The 19,143-nt window shown below is 35.9% G+C and overlaps 1 protein-coding gene across 1 annotated transcript in view; it reads left to right on the top strand.

The window, feature by feature from the left end:
- The first annotated feature begins 16,521 nt into the window (after positions 1 to 16,521).
- The window catches only part of LOC126831667 (corticotropin-releasing factor receptor 2), a 79,621-nt gene continuing 76,999 nt past the window's right edge, over positions 16,522 to 19,143 (top strand). The window contains exon 1 of the mRNA XM_050562286.2: positions 16,522 to 16,672. Coding sequence (XP_050418243.1) covers positions 16,606 to 16,672 — 67 coding nt within the window. The 5' untranslated portion in view covers positions 16,522 to 16,605. The remainder of the gene's footprint in view (positions 16,673 to 19,143) is intronic.

Genomic DNA, 19,143 nt, shown 5'->3' on the forward strand with positions numbered 1-19,143 from the left:
ATAAATGCTCATGCTGTTATTACATGCCTTTTTTGGTCCAAAGTTTGAATTAGAGCTAAACTCCTTTGAATTAGGTGAAGTTGAACGGGGTTGATGTAATGTGTTATTTCGATTCGTGATTAGACAAGTTCCTGTACAATTACATTTTTATTTGGAAAGTCGGTGTGTTTAAATTTAGTTTTGTTTCTGGTCAGATTGAAGTGATGCCTATCAATGAAGAAAGGGTAATGGGTAGCATCTGGAGAAAGTGTACCGTTTCTGTCTGAAACGTCCTCACCCATCTCAAATCTGACTCCAAATTCAAAACGAATTCTCATACTTAATAATTTACTCCAATCTGTTCACCTTATTTTAACTAAAATATAGCCGTTTGTTGTTTTTAATATTTCAAATACATCGATAACAAACTATGTGCAAAGTTTCTTGTTTCTGGATCAAAGATATTTCTCATTAACAGTGATTGAAATTTGAGTAAATTCTTAACTTAAGTCTAAGTAGGCTTTGTAAACTCGGGGCCCGAATTTAAGGTGCCTGACAACATACAATAACAGGGAAAAGATACGACAAAATTAATAATATATGATAGTATCGCTTGATTTTTGTAACGCCGTGTTATCGACTTTATTTTAGATGATTCATAAATACACAATGTTGCTGCCATTATTGTGGGAATTCATTGTAACGTGATTCAAAAGAGATTTTTGAACAATATCTGTTAATGTAATCTTTGTTGTACCAAAACAATGAGATATTTTACCAAAAACGTTAAATTATTCGTGATATCTTTTTTCTTATCTTAAAATACGACAGTAGAAAAAAGGCTAGTTCGCTATGTTATGTTTTTTGAACTGTGGCGCTGCAAATTATGTCTTAAATCAATAACATTACTGCCGTATAACATTTATTTCAAAGCCAATTCGTATCAATGTCATCTTGGTGTATATCACAGTCCGATATAAATGAAATCTACATGGTCGTTGAAATAGGGTTTAAGGCCCTACTGTTCTGCCCTGACTGGGATAATGAAGACGGGCATACGCCATAGCGGACATCTTGAATACCAAATATGGCCATCCTAATATTTTTTGGGGGAAGCTAAGGTAAAAAGTAGCATCTGAAAAAAATTGGCACTTTTGTCCGGCGTGTCAGCCCTTTATTACTCTTTTCCTAAGGTACTTGACTATGCTGGCTTATTGGAATTATATGAATCTCAAAACGCAGCTAATTTGAAATGTTTGAATTAAACTTTGTATATTTGTACTGAACAATAAAATGACTCAACGTCCACGTATGCACTGGTGGGGTAGTTAGGTAATAGAAAAGTCGCCGTCAAATGTGACTTGAATGGTCTGACTGTAACTAACGGGTATATCTATTTTAAAGGGGAAGGGGTTGGATGGCTGAATGGTTAGCACGTGCGCGCTGTATCATAAAGCCTGTCATTGAGTCAACTGGCGTGGTTTCGAATCCCCGGTTGTACGTGACAAGGAGTAGGGTCGCCTGTCCAACCTCGTGGGTTTACTCCGGGTCCTCCGGTTTCCTCCCACTGCTAAAGACCCCTGCGCGCAAGCGAATTATTGAAATAAAATTAAACCATGTTAGTCCCGAAATGACCTAGTTTGTGTTGAGTGGACGTTAAACCCCATTTCTCTCTCTCTTTCTATTTTAAAGGAGCTATCAGAAGGCAAGGAAAGGACACACTTGACTATGACACGATATAATAGCCGATTGATCTACATACCAAGGTAATTCCCAACGTAGTTGCCCTCATAGAAGTTGCAACCAAAGACGCCCATTACACCCTGTCACCTTAAACAAAATATTGATCAACCGAGGCGTAAAGGCGAATATAGGTCGCCAGCGAAATAAAATGAAATTAGTTGAGGTATGTAGTTTTGATCTATCCTCAATCATGCCAACTGTTGAAATCATCATGAATAATTAGTCATGAGATCAACTTGCTATCTAAGATCTACATCTTGGACTCTGTGTCTGTCTGGGATTTATTATTAGGCAATAAATTCAAAGCCCTATTCCGATCCAATCCACTCAAAGCTGGCATCTATGAATACTATATTTTAATATATATCGTGATCTAGTCTGTCTAGAATCAGTCACTTTGCAACCCATGAATACCAAGAGATGTGCAATAGTCAAGTCAATGGCTACTTTTACTTTACTCGTATCATTCTGGTTGCCACAAAATCGTTTGAACTGAGATAAAATTTTCTGTGTACCTTCAACATGGCCGATGCGTGTACAAAAAAAGTAGCGTCACAAAGGACCCGCTTGCCTACAGACTCTTGAGATTCATTTTGCGGTTTCTTCATGAATGTCAACTAACTAAACTAATTAAATTGATAAATAATCATGAAGCAAGGGTAAAAAATATGTCATATTCTGTGGGACTACAATTCAAACTAAGAGAAATGAAGGTATTGAACCCGAGTCCTAATATCCTAGTTTGTAATTTGTCAAATAGCTACTCAGACATAATTTGAAAAAATAATAAACGACGCTGGCTGATCATCAAATTTTATGGGAGGGAAAGAATCTATAAATCGACAAAAGTTATAAATGCTAAATGAATTAACCTTCTTCCGCGAGCTACATTTATCAAAATACCGAACTAATTAGAACTTAATTGTCATTTAATATACTTCTTATTCCAACATTAAACTCGTCTTGGGCCACTCTTTGTGCTCGGTGATAGTGCGGTACCGACCTTCTGGGTGTCAACCAATTAACAGTTAAGAAACCATTTATTACGATACTGTCAGTGCCAGAAGAACTTTAGATTGACTTGAGTCAGTGGTGGAACAAAAAGCAATCTTCAACAAAAATAATTATTATTAAAGGACAGGGGCAAAGTTATGCTGCTCATTGCCCCAAGAAAGGTGGTTTAAAAATTGTTTAACTGAACCGCGGGACATCATAATTACCTAACAAAATAGTATCCTATCTGTAACGCGGACTAGTACTTTACCACCCTAAGAACGTTTTGGAATATTTTAGGAGAAAGGTAAGTAAGAATTCTTGTTATTTATATCAATGTTTTAAATGTATTTAGTTTGCATGTTATTTATTTGAATCATGCAATTTTGTCCTGCATATATTTTCATCACCATCGTTCGTCAAGTCTGAGAGTTCAAGATTATTTTACCGAAACTTGCTCTTCAGATGCCAGAAAATAATATTTGTATCGAAATTCGACACTCTAAAAGTAAGTGTTTCAAAGATCTATTAAATGAAATATATGCAGTGATTAACTGGTATCCATGAGCAACCGTCAAAATTGAGGGATGTGTGAACGTCATATTAACCTTCGAACATTTGGGTCTACGCAGAATTCAAAAAGTGCCAATCCTGTTAGTTTCCGCTTCTTTACATATCCACATACCGGTACGACAGGTCAAAACAGCAATATGCATCTACTTTGGCTATTCAAGCCAGACAAGATCTACTTCGGCTATATAAGAAATACAAATATCTATAAAGCATTCGACAGTTGAATCTGGATTTCGTTTCACTGAATAGAACTTAATACGTGTATTGAAATTTTGATTTATAAAATACAATCAATATGAAATCTCTTTAACAGACTGAAGTATCCCATTTCCTATATTAAGGAACAATGCCTACTTAAATGAAATATAAAGCTCTCTTATTATCTAAGGAAATAAGGCAGCAAGGTGAATTAGTTCTGAGACTACAAATAAAGGTTAACATGCATGGGTCATTGTACACGTTTCATTTTAAAGAAGCCACTTCTTATTTCACAATGTATTCTACTAGTACACTCAAAAATGAGGAGAGGACCACCAATGGTAGGTATCCTTTTGTGTCACCCGATCAGGACCCCTGATTGTCTTCATGCGTAAGCGGGCATTCAATCTTCGAAATGTCGTGAGATTATAACATCTATAGCTGCAGGATAATCTATACGTTTTCGCTATGTTGTATGCTATCATCTTTGGGTAAAAATCAATATAGCAGTTTATTTCACCGCCTAGTCATAAAGTTGTTAAAAGAGTTCTCCAAATGAGCGTATAGTACACGGGGTTCGTTGTGCTTCATGTTTTTGTAATACTGTCACCAGTTTCTGTATTGAAATGATTTAAACAGGCATTATGCCAGAGCTTAATCTGCCTATTGCAGTTCTTTCTTTGGGCCTTAAATGTTACATAAACTATTGATTAGACATTAAAATTTATTAACATGGCAAGAAAAAAATCAACTCGCGATGCCATCTGATAGGTCCGATTTTCAACAGATTTAACCGTAAAAATGACAGTGGAGGACTACAGTGTTATTAAAATAAGATTTTCGCAGCTCAGGGTGAAGTAATGTGACTGAAAGTTTTAACATATCCCCTTTTACATTACCTACTTTTTAACTATTATATTATAGCGAGAACTGTCAGCTCATTGTCTAACCTTACATAATGCAGCTATAATTTATTAAACATTGGCTTGTAGATTTAAATAATTCTAAATGATCCAATTGTCGACAGCGTAATCTGAAACCCAAAACTGACTTCGCCAACATTGAAACACACACTAGCACATAATTATAGAGGGCTGGTATATTAGTATATTTTTTTATAGAAAGAACATGTACGCAATGCTATTTACTAGTTTGTTTGAGTTACAGAAAAACGTCCGGTTCATCATTGGTAAGAGCAAGTCAACTTCCTGTAACCTAGATTCCTTTCCAATATGGCTTCTGAAGTCAAAACAGTATAAGATGCGCTCCTTCCTTCCATTGCTGCTATTATAATATCTTCAATTGCCAACAGTTGTGTGCCGACTTCATTAAAGACTGCCGCGGTGATTTCACTTCCATCGCTTGATTGCGAGATACTTCCATCGCTTGATTGCGAGATCCTGAAGAACTATCTCACTGTCTCAAATCTTTAGTTTATTGGAAAAGCGTTTGAAAGGGTGATAGCGAGACAAATCTCTAATTATCTGCGAGCTAACAATATTCATGAACTGCTGCAGCCTACTTTTAAAGAAGGCCACAGGACAGAAACAGCTCTTTTGAAGGTAAAAGTTGATATCGATGTAGCAATTGGCGGCAATTTTGGCATCAACCTTATACTTCTAGTCCTACGTGCAGTATTCTATACCATCGACCATAGCATTATGTTCAATCGACAGCAGTTGAAGTCTTATCCAACAGACAGAAGCCAATGTGTCCATCATAGCAACAACTTTGTATCTAAACCGCTGTCAATTGGAGTGCCACAGTGTTCGGTACTATAGGTCCGATACTCTATTTACTGTATGTATTTCCATAAACATGGTATCAGCTATCATGGTTTTGCCGATGATACGCAATTGTATAACACATTTATTACTTCAGAACAGATGTCCATACACAGTTCCTAAAGAAGCTGCAATCCCGTATCAGTGATATTCGGACAGGGGATGAATCTAACCAAATTAAAGCTGAACGATGAGAAGTCAGAACTCCTGATGATTTTACCACGGTTAAAACTGAACTCATTCAACTTTCCACCAAAGCTAAACGTTGTCGATACTGAAACTTCGCCATCATGTAAAGCACGAAATCTGGGTTTCATCATGGACAAGACATTGTCTCTCATCCCACAGGTCAACAATAACTTTTGGCTATATTCGTTGTAGATCATGTAACAGAAACTCTTAAAAGTCTTCAACGGTAGCCTGTGAAAGCCCGGATATATATCAAATATATATTATATGTAAAGCTTTGTTTTCTGATACTGCTCCCTCCTACATTCAAATTCTACAAACAGGAAAGACCAAATCTTCGTTCGTCTACTGGAGATACTACTTTACTATCTGTGCCTGCTTATAATAGATTCAGAGGAAAACTTTTTCCCGTTTAATGGTGCCCACGTGCGGAATAAGCTACTAAGAACAATCAGAGAAAGTTTAACTTTGTTAAACTTAAATCGGAGTCAAAAACGCACTTGTTTAAATATTACTACAAACTGTGATGCGACATTTGTAAAGCGCTTAGAAATACCACTGTGACATGGACAGCTGTGTAGTCGTTCGGATGGGACGAAAAACTGGGGTCCCGTGTACACATTGGCGTGAACGTAAAAGGTCACTTGGCAGTTGGAATTCGATATAAGAGTAGGCCTAAGCACCGCTGTCCGGGCAAAATTACCCCCATAGCACATTGTATGGCGTATGCCCGTCGTCATTAGCCCAGTCGGAACGGAATAGTAGGACGTTAAACCCCATTTCATTTCATTTACGGATATAATGAAGCGCTATAGAAGATGAACAATAATAATAATTTCAACACCATTAATTAATTTCGTTTTTCAAAAGATTGTAGCCAAACGCATTGTAGCTGTATGGCTATGTTTTCTTTAGGGTGATATTTTTCATTTAGCTTTGTCTCAGAGATAAATGAAAATATAAGTTGTGTGCTGTGCTTTTGTATGTCAGGTTATGTTAATTTTTTCTAGGTTGCGAATTTTTCTATTTGGAACAGTTTACTAAGCTGGAAGGTTGATAGTCATTGGTCGCTCGCCAACCAGGAAGCCCGTGGTTTAAAGTAGGAAGGTAAATCCCATTACATCCGTTCTAAGCGGGCGGGGGGGGGGGGGTCTTTTGGCTATATTCGTTCCATATAAATTATTTCTAGATTTCTATCACAGTTGATGCGATGCATCTTTACCATTGCTGACAATTCCTGTATATTAAAACAGTCGTGTATTTTTCTTCAACCAAAATATCGTCACCTTTAAACATAATTTCAAAACTATTTCGAAGTCATTAATACAAATTGAACCACAAACTACGCACGTCAATGTTATTTCGGTTTAGTGTAAAGAGCAAGCTCAATATATAATCTGCTTAAAGAACAATTTTCGCAATATTATGTCGATATCGTGGTTTAGAATATAAATGGGCTAACGGTACAAGAAGACTCTACTCGTATTGTCTTATCATTTCTTCAAATGGCGTTGATGATTAAAATATCTTCGCTATGGAGATCGGGGGTGTCAGGTTCTAGGTTTCAAGAACTTATTCCGTTGAAAATGTAATAAAGAATCTATTGGACCCAAAACATTGACATGCAGCCGGATAATACACAGGAATAGCATGCACACGGAGAAAATATCACTTACTATCCAACATTAATTTGCTTAAGTGCTCGCAGACAGTCGTAGGAGATCAACATTAGATTTTCATTGTAATTGAGTCAATTAAATTGGAATAACAATATCTAATTTCTGGTGATAAATACTAGGCAATAGCACATGGGGTTTAAAAGGTAATAGGATGGCCGAAATTTGTGTCTTACAGAGTGTCAAGATTTAATATCATTGTTCTCAATGAGGCTTAAGAATACCATTGCTCCAGAGAAATTGACCGCACGTCCCATTCCCTCTCTGGCATATGATCAGTGAAATACTTTGTTCTTATACTAGAGTTCGTGTAGCTTTATACAGATTTCGAATGAACGAAAACAAATGTTTTTTTCTAATATTAATTATGAAGAATAAAACTTTTTCGACAAAATTTATCTCTGAAAAAAATAACGGTGGCAAATGTAAATAATTATCTGATTCATTCCATATATTTGATGCAGAGCTGAGCTTCGTTTAGGTCATTCTCTTGGGGCAAAAGCTTTCAGTATTATTGTCTTTTATACAGCTTTGTTATGTCTTTGATTTTTGTGCTTAATAAATAAATATACATACATAATCGAAAAATCATAAATCAAATATTAGTAGAAAGCCCTTCTGAATTTCTAGCTAATGATTTAAAGTAGCCAAGTCTTTAATTCGGTATCATACAGCCTTCGACATTGCCTACACGACTTATTTGTCAATTTAAATCAACATTGTTATTGTTATCTTACAGTGAAAAGATAAACTTCTGGTATTCAATATTTAAAACGCAATGGAAATTTCAACTTAGCACACGATTCGCGTGCCACAACGCTTTCGAGCGCCATTTGTAATGAAGTGACTGGATGAACGAGGCTAAAAATATCCCATATGGGAAGACTATTGGAGTAGACTGGAATAACCAGACGCCAAAAACTGCCAATTTGCACTCTTCGCCGAACTTTACAAACGATTGAATGTAAATCATATTATATACATTCATATTACATTATTATATCCCCTGCGACCCATTTCTGTCCATTTCAAGATGCTAAAGAATAGCGATTTAGCTCTTTTAAATGTTTCCTTTTATTTTTGCACCATTCAATCGTTTTGTCTTCCAACTAAGTTCTTTATTGTTTTACACTGTAAAAAAAAACCAACCAATATTTGTGTATGGACCCGTCTATTTAGGTGATTTTACTTTACTTCTCTATTTAACGCAATGTGGTAACACAGTAATGGTGTTCTGGTAGTACAAAGCGTTGAGCTGTAAACTTTAAGTTTTATCACGAAAAATAAGCCTTGGTTTAGTATATATATGTCAAGTAGTTGTGTCGATTACGACATATTCGGCTTTCTTGGGCTGTTCCTCACAGCAAAGAGCTCGACATACAATCGAATTAATGATAAAAATATTTCTATACAGTCTGAAGGTACACACCTTCAATTGCAATATGGTTAGTGCATGTCACTTCGTAGACTTTGCTGCGCAGTGATAATTATACGCTGGAGAACCACTTCCTATTTTATTGGTGGTGCTGCAGTACAAACACACAGTCATAGATCAGAATGGTCGGTTAGCGTTTACTTTTCAAAATATTGGAAGTAAACTGATAAAATTGCCCAAGGAAAAGCTAATATATACATTTATATTCGATTTTTGTTTTCGGCATCATTAATCTTAGTGACAGATGGCTCTACTATTAGAATACTGATAGCATACTAAATACCTACATAAAGATGTTAATCCTTTTCGGATTGTCATGAATTATCGTATTGATGTCCTTCAAGGGGGGCCTTATGACTGAAGCCATTGTGTCTGGGTTATCTGCCATTCATAACGAGGGATTCGAGTGGACATCTGTTCTACGTACCGGTTACTACAATCAATAACGACTGTTATTTTCCTTAAATTTGGTAGAAACAATATAAATGTTTTATATGATATTGTACAAGAACACAGGGTGTTATTCTATATTCTTTGGATAATTTCACTAACAAGCATTTCTAACTTCAAGCTAAAAAAGTGCATCTAATATTCTTTATCATTACCCAGGGTTAAGTTATTTGTTATATTATCGGATTATTAATGTTTTCTATGAAAGTGTACAATCATCTTTGTCAAATGTTGACGTCTACAAATATGTGGTCATCTTTTAGAATTGCATCTTTTTTCGTGTTGTTTTTGTGTTCTTCGAATAAAGCCCAAGGATCTGCGAATTCAAGTATGATCGACATGAGACATGAATCTTGACGTGCTTGTTCCTTCAGCAATTGCGCATTGTGACTATCCTGGATTTTTGATAGAAAAAGTATTAGAACATACAATTGCTAGCAAAATGTATAATCCTTCTATAAGAAGAATCTATAAACTAATTTAATGTCTTACTGTGTGCACACTGTACCAGTGCCAGGGAGCAAATTTAAGTGTAATAGGATTTTTTGGGCGCACTATAAAATTAACTAAATTGACGTGTTAATGACTAGCCGTGACCAGTGGTATGAGGTATATTTCTTATTTTATTTATATATAAGTTTGCACTTTGCCCTGGATTGGTGAATTATTCTTTAATAGACATTTGTGACCATTCACTACAAAATGACAATACAGATGGCTAACATTTCATATTTACATTATAACTTTTGATCATTCCAGTTCGTTAATACAAAATTACAACACAGTTAAGATTATGTTTCCTCTCAGACAGTGTTTTCAAGTTAACCTAAGAACGGTAAAGCTTAGCCTGAAAAGTCACAGGGATTACCATAGATATTATAAGACCCATAAGTGACATAAAGAACATTTTCGTCGCATACCAACTTACAGTACTGCTCATAAGCTTCGCGATTCTCGAAATTACATTAACGATAATCTAGATGAAGCTCCGTACAGATTAGTCAATTGAGTTATTTTCATTTGCTATATCCCCTTGATTCACTTTTTACAACGTTTCTGGGATTTCTTCTGTAATATTATGGATTTGACAACCAGTGCAGTTTTTACCTGTGTTTCATATTCCAGTCTTCCATCAGCTGTCAACCAGCATTTTAAAGCAGGCCAACCTTTTGGTCTAGATTCGAAGTCTTCCATCAGCTGTCAACCAGCATTTTAAAGCAGGCCAACTTTTTGGTCTAGATTCGAAGAAGAGTGTTTGATCCTTGAGATCCACAAACTTGAAGTAGCATACTAGAAAACATAAAACTGCCGGACAGACATGTCAACGTATCCAAACGCTTAACTCTCTTACCCCCCCCCCCCCTCAAAGTCATGAATATTCACCAAAACCTGGTAGAAGAGTAATACTCTAACCCTTTTCTTCAACATCAAAAAGCGCCACCCAAAAGGGGGAAAGGGGAGAATTAAAGACTATTAATAGCTTTTGCACTAGAGTTGTGGAAAACCTGCATAGGAATTAATGTCTCCAAATGTTTTACTCGTGGCTCGATATCAATACCGTTAGGCCCCTATGTGTTCTTGCTCCAATGATTTGTTCTACAAATGACATTCGAGATTTTTGACTTGCGTTTTATTATATAGAAAAGTGATCAGTAAGATAATTGTTGGTTTTCTATCGTGATCTGTGACAATCAGATATCCTGCTATTCTGTGGCTGATTACCCTTGCCTGTCATTTATGAAATTGACGGTTGGCACGTAAAGGATCTTCACGGCACGTTTTGTAAACCAACCCATATCGTCCGTTTCATTTTCCAGAGGAAACTTATCAAATTATGTGAATGGATCTGCAATGTCCCAGATATATCAGGACATAGATGTCAATTAATCGTTTTACTGATAGTTTAGAATGTCTGGAAAAGTATTTACTAAATAACATTGTCAAATATTTTTGTATCTTTAAGATAGTTATGTATGTTTTGAATGAATCGATTAATTTGAGAATCGCATGAGTTGTTACCCTTAAACCAATCCATTTAATATAATTTTGCCGTATTGTTCGCCAAATTGTAATTTGTACAGTTTAGGAAAATTTGCTGTGTCTTTACAATGATGTGGCCGCATTGGCAATTTTAGTTATGGACGAGGTTATCTCGGTATAGATTGGATTTCAGTGTACTGCAGTTACGACGTAGTTTTGTATGGGTCACCCTTTTTTGAAGAAGGCAATTACATTTTCGGTTCCAAAGCCGCATAAATGTGGACGACTTTCTTGTTGCTTTAATCACGGGCCGAAATTGCGGGATAACGCGTTTGCAGCAGTGTAATTTTCCAAATTGTCTGGGCGAGGTCATATTCCCATTCTAGCCCGGCTTCGCTGACCGTGGCGGAATTTGTTTCGGGCACTTCAATTTCTGCCCGCTACTCCCAGTGCTGATCGGGCTCTTACGCTTATGGGTAGAGGTAGAGAGGCATGTTCACACATTTTAGCATAGGGCGGACCGGTTGAGACAACGTCAAGATTGACGTGAGGTCTGGGGGGTTACCCCAGAATTTGATGATATCAGAAACTCTGGGAAGTTATTTCTTTGTTCGACATTATTTCAATGCACGTAGGACACCCGCCTGAAGAGGTTATCGTCCACTCGACATAATAGAGCAGGAGCCCAGGGCGTTAACCTAGCTGAAAAGTGTACCAATTTTCTCGTATATGGTATCAATGTATGTATATCTGGTATCATCAGAATGTAAGTCTGCCGGGTTTCTGGTGGTGGGTGTGGTATTCCACGCCCAAAATGCCATGCCCCCCAACTAGTCTAGATTAGCTGAAAAGTGTACCACATGCAAATCGCACAGCAATGTACCGTGCCTCTTCAGGTATCACAAAAACACTCTGACAGACATTTCTAGTAGTGGGATACCCCTAACAGAGCTATGTAATTGCCAGACATTTGTAGTGATGGAGTATCCCTGACAAGAGTTATCTAATTTCCAGACCAAAGCTAGGCAAGATTAGCTCAAATCTGTACCACCTAAAACAGCTTTGGAGTTGTTCAGTACCACCACAGGAATCATGAATGACCACTGCCAGACAGTTTGTGCGGTGGGTTGCCCCTAAAAGACACGCCCAAAATAACACGACCCCCAACTAGGATAGATTAGTCGGCACTGTTCCTGTGGTCCAAAAAATTGAAAATTGTGCCAGGATGCGTAGAATACTAATACCTAGCACATATGTAAGAGGCGATAAACTGCGGTTGTAGGAACAATTTTATTTTTCAGAAACGCATTTTTAGCCCCATAAAATGTTTTTTGCCCAAAAATCAATTTCTTGCAATCGCAGTTTATCGCCTCTTCCATACGTGCTAGGTATTAGTATCCTACGCATCCTGGCTAAAAATCTAATTTTGTAGAACACGGGAACAGTGCCTGCGAAGCTAGCCTAGTTGGGGGCGTGGCATTTTGGGGCGTGTCTGTTAGGGTAACCAACCGCACAAACTGTCTGGCAGTGGTCATTCATGACTCCTGTGGTGGTACTGAACAACTCCAAACCTGTTTCAGGTGGCACAGATTTCAGCTAATCTAGCCTAGCTATGGTCTAAATTTGAGATAACTCTTGTCAGGGATACTCCACCACTACAAATGTCTGGCAATTACATAGCTCTGTCAGGGGTACCCCACCACTAGATATGTCAGTCAGAGTGCTTTTGTAATACCTGAAGATGTCCGGTACACTGCAGTAAGAATTTCGTGTGGTACACTTTTGAGCTAATCTAGCCTAGTTGGGGTCATGGCATTTAGGGCGTGGAATACCACACCCACCACCAGAAACCCGGCAGACTTTCATTCTGATGATACCAGATATACATACATTGATAATATATATGAGAAAATTGGTACACTTTTCAGCTAGGTTGACCCCCTGGCCTCCCGGTCTATAAACTATGTCAATGTCAATTCATTAGGTGGTTGGAAACCGGGGGACCTGGAGAAAACCTATTACTCGTCACTTAAAAGCATGTGATCGAAACCATGCCACTTGACTCAATGACAGACATTAAAATCTAAAGCCTTAGACCACTCGTACACCTATTCCCGCTTTACACGTAAATGACGACGGAATATTTAAAACATAAAACACCCTTAATACTATCGACTTGGGAAGTAAAAATTAGCAATCTGTTTCACAGAGGATTACGAAAGTCTTCTAATATCTCTGTAAAAAATGACTACCTTTAACACGTGACGCCTTATCACGCGGCGTAAATCATTGGCTCAATGGCGCGTGCATTGTTTACATAAGACGCTCTAGCAGAATGGAGACTTTTACTCATTTTAATACCCATTTGCACTAAATAGGAAATAATTTTTACCTACAAATACGTCAAACGCTTTTATTTATTTTCTAATACAAAAAAAAATGTTGTAGAATTTAATTTGTCGCAGGAAAAATGTTAATATTTCTGGCTCATTAAGTCGCATCGATATCATCCTTATCAGTGATTGTAGCGGCCTAGCGAAAATTCACTGTTGATCAGTGTGAAAAATTAGGTTTAATCGAGCATAAATTTTTAGAGCTGTATAAATGTTTATAAGTGTCCTGATGTTTTCTTACAATCTGTATCTTTATTTAATGACCTTTAGTTCATGCATCTAAACAGATATCAAGTTATTTTCGGAAGTATGTATAACAATACCAGAACTGGAAATATTTTCCTGTCGATTTATGTTAAATATTCGACAATCGATTAAAATCTCTTAAAAGTAATAGTTTTAAAGTATAATGACCCCGCATACGTAATTAGCTACTGACCTCACTAAAATACCATTAGAAAAATAGGCCATAATCTTCTCAGAAGTGCCATTTATAAAAAAAGAATGAAATTCATAGAAAAATACATTTATAATAATTTCTGATAAATCGATCCATTTTGATGCTATGAAATTACACTTTCCGGAGGAATTGACAATATTCTTTATAGTTTCTTATCACAACCATCGTTGCCCACATGGTCATCCAATGGGCCATCTGAATCAATATTGTAAATAATTAAGGAAATTGATTTGCTAATAATGCTATTTTTGTATTTCAGAACAAACAGATTAGCGCAATTATACAAAACAAGAAAGGTTCAAAAAGAGTCTGGAAGCTTGTTATTGAGCTGTTACGATTTGTATGTGGAGCACTAATGACACAGGTTGATATTGTTTTTCATCTTAAATAAATGTTATATAACTTACTGAATAAGGCGGCGTTCGATATAAAACGGTTCAGTGTTTTTTTTCGGTAGTTCGGCAGTTCGCTGATGAGTTTTAAGAATTGTGTATTCATGTATGAAAATGTCAAAACACCACAAGTTATTATATATATTATGTGCTGTGATGAAGTTGTGTATGTATTGAGAGAATCGCAAGAGAACTGTGAACGATTAGAAAAGGCTGCTGGGCTTCAGTAAATATCATAGAGCGATATGCTGATATATATATATATATAGCTGTCGAGAACTGCTAACTTGAGTTACGTATTATCTAAGACACTATTTTCGTCTGTTGATTTGTGTTTACTGTCTACGTCACTATGAACACTTTCAATCAGAAGAGAAGAAAATGTATACTCGCTTTTCTATTGGATAAATACCCTACAGGTAAGTAATTTTAATAATTTTATTAGTAACGCGCATCTATATACCCAAATTCAAAATGAGGGTACAAATATGTGTATGTGTTGGATTAATTGTAATTAAACATGCATTTAAACTACATGTCTGGTATTATTCTTTAAGTGGCATTAACTGGGTAGATAAATATAACACATAACTATAACACATAATTATGGAAAAACAGCTACTCGTTTATCGTATTAGCTTGAAAACGTTGAGTGAATAATCAATTAGATAGATTAAAAAGGCGGTCCACCAAAACATTTTAGTAAAGACTATATATATATAATGCGTTTATATAGTCTGCAGATGATGTGTTATGTTGCGAAATGTTCAATTCATTAAAAAAATTAAATACTAAATGAAACTGACCCAATTTTGAACTCATATTACTTTTAGAGATTCGGGTGTAACAGTATTGTAGTTAAGAAAGAATCAAAATCCTTCGAATAACGATCGTAGATTTATTGTTCGCAAAGATAAGTATATTTAAATACAAATGAGCTAAATCATTATGCTATATTATTTCGCGCCATTATATGTAACGGCGCACGTGAAGATGTCAAGTGTTAAAAAGTGCAAAGCGTTTTATCTCTCATAAAAGTTGTATGTCCCTTTAATGAAATAGTTCATTTTTAACCTTGCTAATACATAATTTGAGTCAGTGTGTATTTTCAGAGTTTATATGTACATAAAATGTACAACAGACAAGTAAATAAACTATAACATATACTTATGGAAAAGCAATTAGTGATTTATTTAGGCTAGGTTTCGAAGAGTATTCGCTCAACGTTATCAAACTAATACAATAAATCAGTAGCTGTTTTCCATAAGTATGTGTTATAGTTTATTTATCAAACCCAATTAATGTCACTTAGAGAATAATACCAGACAAGTAGTTTAAATCACGTTAAATTACAATTAATCAAACAACACAACAGCTACTGATCAGCGGCCTTACAATCTGTATCTTTATTTAATGACCTTTTGTTCATGCATCTAAACAGATATCAAGTTATTTTCGGAAGTATGTATAACAATACCAGAACTGGAAATATTTTCCTGTCGATTTATGTTAAATATTCGACAATCGATTAAAATCTCTTAAAAGTAATAGTTTTAAAGTATAATGACTCCGTATACGTAATTAGCTACTGACCTCACTAAAATACCATTAGAAAAATAGGCCATAATCTTCTCAGAAGTGCCATTTATAAAAAAAAGAATGAAATTCATAGAAAAATACATTTATAATAATTTCTGATAAATCGATCCATTTTGATGCTATGAAATTACACTTTCCGGAGGAATTGACAATATTCTTTTTAGTTTCTTATCACAACCATCGTTGCCCACATGGTCATCCAATGGGCCATCTGAATCAATATTGTAAATAATTAAGGAAATTGATTTGCTAATAATGCTATTTTTGTATTTCAGAACAAACAGATTAGCGCAATTATACAAAACAAGAAAGGTTCAAAAAGAGTCTGGAAGCTTGTTATTGAGCTGTTACGATTTGAATGTGGAGCACTAATGACACAGGTTGATATTGTTTTTCATCTTAAATAAATGTTATATAACTTACTGAATAAGGCGGCGTTCGATATAAAACGGTTCAGTGTTTTTTTTTCGGTAGTTCGGCAGTTCGCTGATGAGTTTTAAGAATTGTGTATTCATGTATGAAAATGTCAAAACACCACAAGTTATTATATATATTATGTGCTGTGATGAAGTTGTGTATGTATTGAGAGAATCGCAAGAGAACTGTGAACGATTAGAAAAGGCTGCTGGGCTTCAGTAAATATCATAGAGCGATATGCTGATATATATATATATATAGCTGTCGAGAACTGCTAACTTGAGTTACGTATTATCTAAGACACTATTTTCGTCTGTTGATTTGTGTTTACTGTCTACGTCACTATGAACACTTTCTATCAGAAGAGAAGAAAATGTATACTCGCTTTTCTATTGGATAAATACCCTACAGGTAAGTAATTTTAATCATTTTATGAGTAACGCGCATCTATATACCCAAATTCAAAATGAGGGTACAAATATGTGTATGTGTTGGATTAATTGTAATTAAACATGCATTTAAACTACATGTCTGGTATTATTCTTTAAGTGGCATTAACTGGGTAGATAAATAAACTATAACACATGATTATGTAACCGCGCACGTGAAGATGTCAAGTGTTAAAAAGTGCAAAGCGTTTTATCTCTCATAAAAGTTGTATGTCCTTTTAATGAAATAGTTCATTTTTAACCTTGCTAATACATAATTTGAGTCAGTGTGTATTTTCAGGGTTTATATGTACATAAAATGTACAACAGACAAGTAAATAAACTATAACATATACTTATGGAAAAGCAATTAGTGATTTATTTAGGCTAGGTTTCGAAGAGTATTCGCTCAACGTTATCAAACTAATACAATAAATCAGTAGCTGTTTTCCATAAGTATGTGTTATAGTTTATTTATCTACCCAATTAATGTCACTTAGAGAATAATACCAGACAAGTAGTTTAAATGACGTTAAATTACAATTAATCAAACAACACAACAGCTACTGATCAGCGGCCTTCAAATTCTTTTGAAATCGAGTATAACCTGGTCTGACTTTTTTTTACGAAATAAACAAAGAAATTTGGTACCTTTAAAACTTTAATGTTAATATATAAAATTAAATTTGTAAATTTGAAATGTTTTTTCTCTGATAAAAGAAGTTAACATTTTGTACAGTGGCTGATTTGCCCCATCTCGTTATCTCGCATCGTGCTATTATGAAAGACGTGATATCTAATAAAAAAAACTTTGATATTTCTGGTATTCAAGAATTCGCCGTAAATGTAGAATAAAGCATTACGTGTAAGTTATGTATACAATTCAGCTCCGGTTAATCGTTTTAATTTCCGTAAAGAACTGCATTTATGCTATTCAAGTCATCCCACACAATTGATTATCCCAAAATGTTTAATGTCGTTTTAGACTCGTGATGAATAACACTGGTTTTATTGGTATTTCCCTACTTTGATGTCCACAAGAATACTTTTATGGGGAAAGATATTGGCAATGTTATTTAGTATTAATAATATCTCACAGATTTACATTTAATAATTGGTTTGACCAGTTCCTTTATATCACATTCTACTCAAGAATCAGAAACATTTGAAAATGTCATGCCTCAAATATATAGGAGGTTGATATCAAAGAGAAAGGGGTTGGTGGGTAACATCTACACAACACAAACTAGATCAATTCGAATAGCAGTTGATTTTCCTTTTTCAAAAATTGATATGCCCACACTGGTCTTTTGTAGTGTTGACCAAATAAGATTTGAAGACAACAAATTGGAAGTAGCATGCAAACAGATTCGTAATTATAATTAAACTAAATTAAATTGGGTTTAACGATCTATTGCACCAAACGGGCCAATAAAGTCCGGATCTGGATATTCCGTCCTATCTGAACAAGAAGACACCTTTTTCATTACTGGCTAGAAAATCAGAGGGGCTTTCTCGGACAACACTGGGATTGAATCCACAGGATATTCTGGTCAGTGAGCCAGTACCTTACTCATTGATACAACTTGACCCCCACCCGCACACACACCCACGCTTTAACACATGTTTTTCATATTAAAACACTAACAAAAATAACCAGGAGAAAGACGGTTAGATAGTTGTGCGCATTATCTTTTTGCCGTCTTTCAAACGATGGACAGATAATCTCAGATTCAGGACACCGACTTTGCATTTTAATTTTTAGAAAAGTGAATGTCTATTGTTAGTAAGGTTATGGTGAGCACTTGGGTATAAAGCACACTAGCACACAGAGAGGGAGAGAGGTGATGTTTAACGTCCACTCGACGCAAACTAGGTCATTTCGGGACTAGCATATGGTTCAATTTTATTTAAATAATTCGCATACGCATAGGGGGTCTTTGGCAGTGGAGGGACACGGAGAAAACCCACGAGGATGGACAGGTGACCCTACTCCGTGTCACGTACTATGACAGACCTTCTGATTCAACGCGCACGCGGTCACCCAATTAAACAAAGGACACAATGAAATGAAATTGGGTTTAGCCCCCTACTGTTCTGATCCGACTGGGCAAATGAAGACAGGCATACGTCATATAATGTGCTATGAGGGAAATTTTGCCCGGACAGCAGCACTACAGTCTACTCTTATATCGAATTCAACTGTCAAAAGATCTTTTCCGTGCACGCAAATGTGTACAGGGGACCTCGGTTGTTCGTCATATACGAACGACTTTACGCTGTCTCTTGTCAGGCCCTCCGTCCTGCACAACTGTCAAGGGGGAATCCCGCCGAAAAATCACGATAAACGCTCTCACCAACATCTGGATCGAACGATGGACCTCCAGTTAGCGAACCAACGTCTTACCCATCGTGACTCACAAAGGATATGTAAAATTAATTTAACACAGTCTT

This window comes from Patella vulgata, chromosome 9 (assembly GCF_932274485.2).
Source record: "Patella vulgata chromosome 9, xgPatVulg1.2, whole genome shotgun sequence".
Classification (NCBI taxonomy): domain Eukaryota; kingdom Metazoa; phylum Mollusca; class Gastropoda; family Patellidae; genus Patella; species Patella vulgata.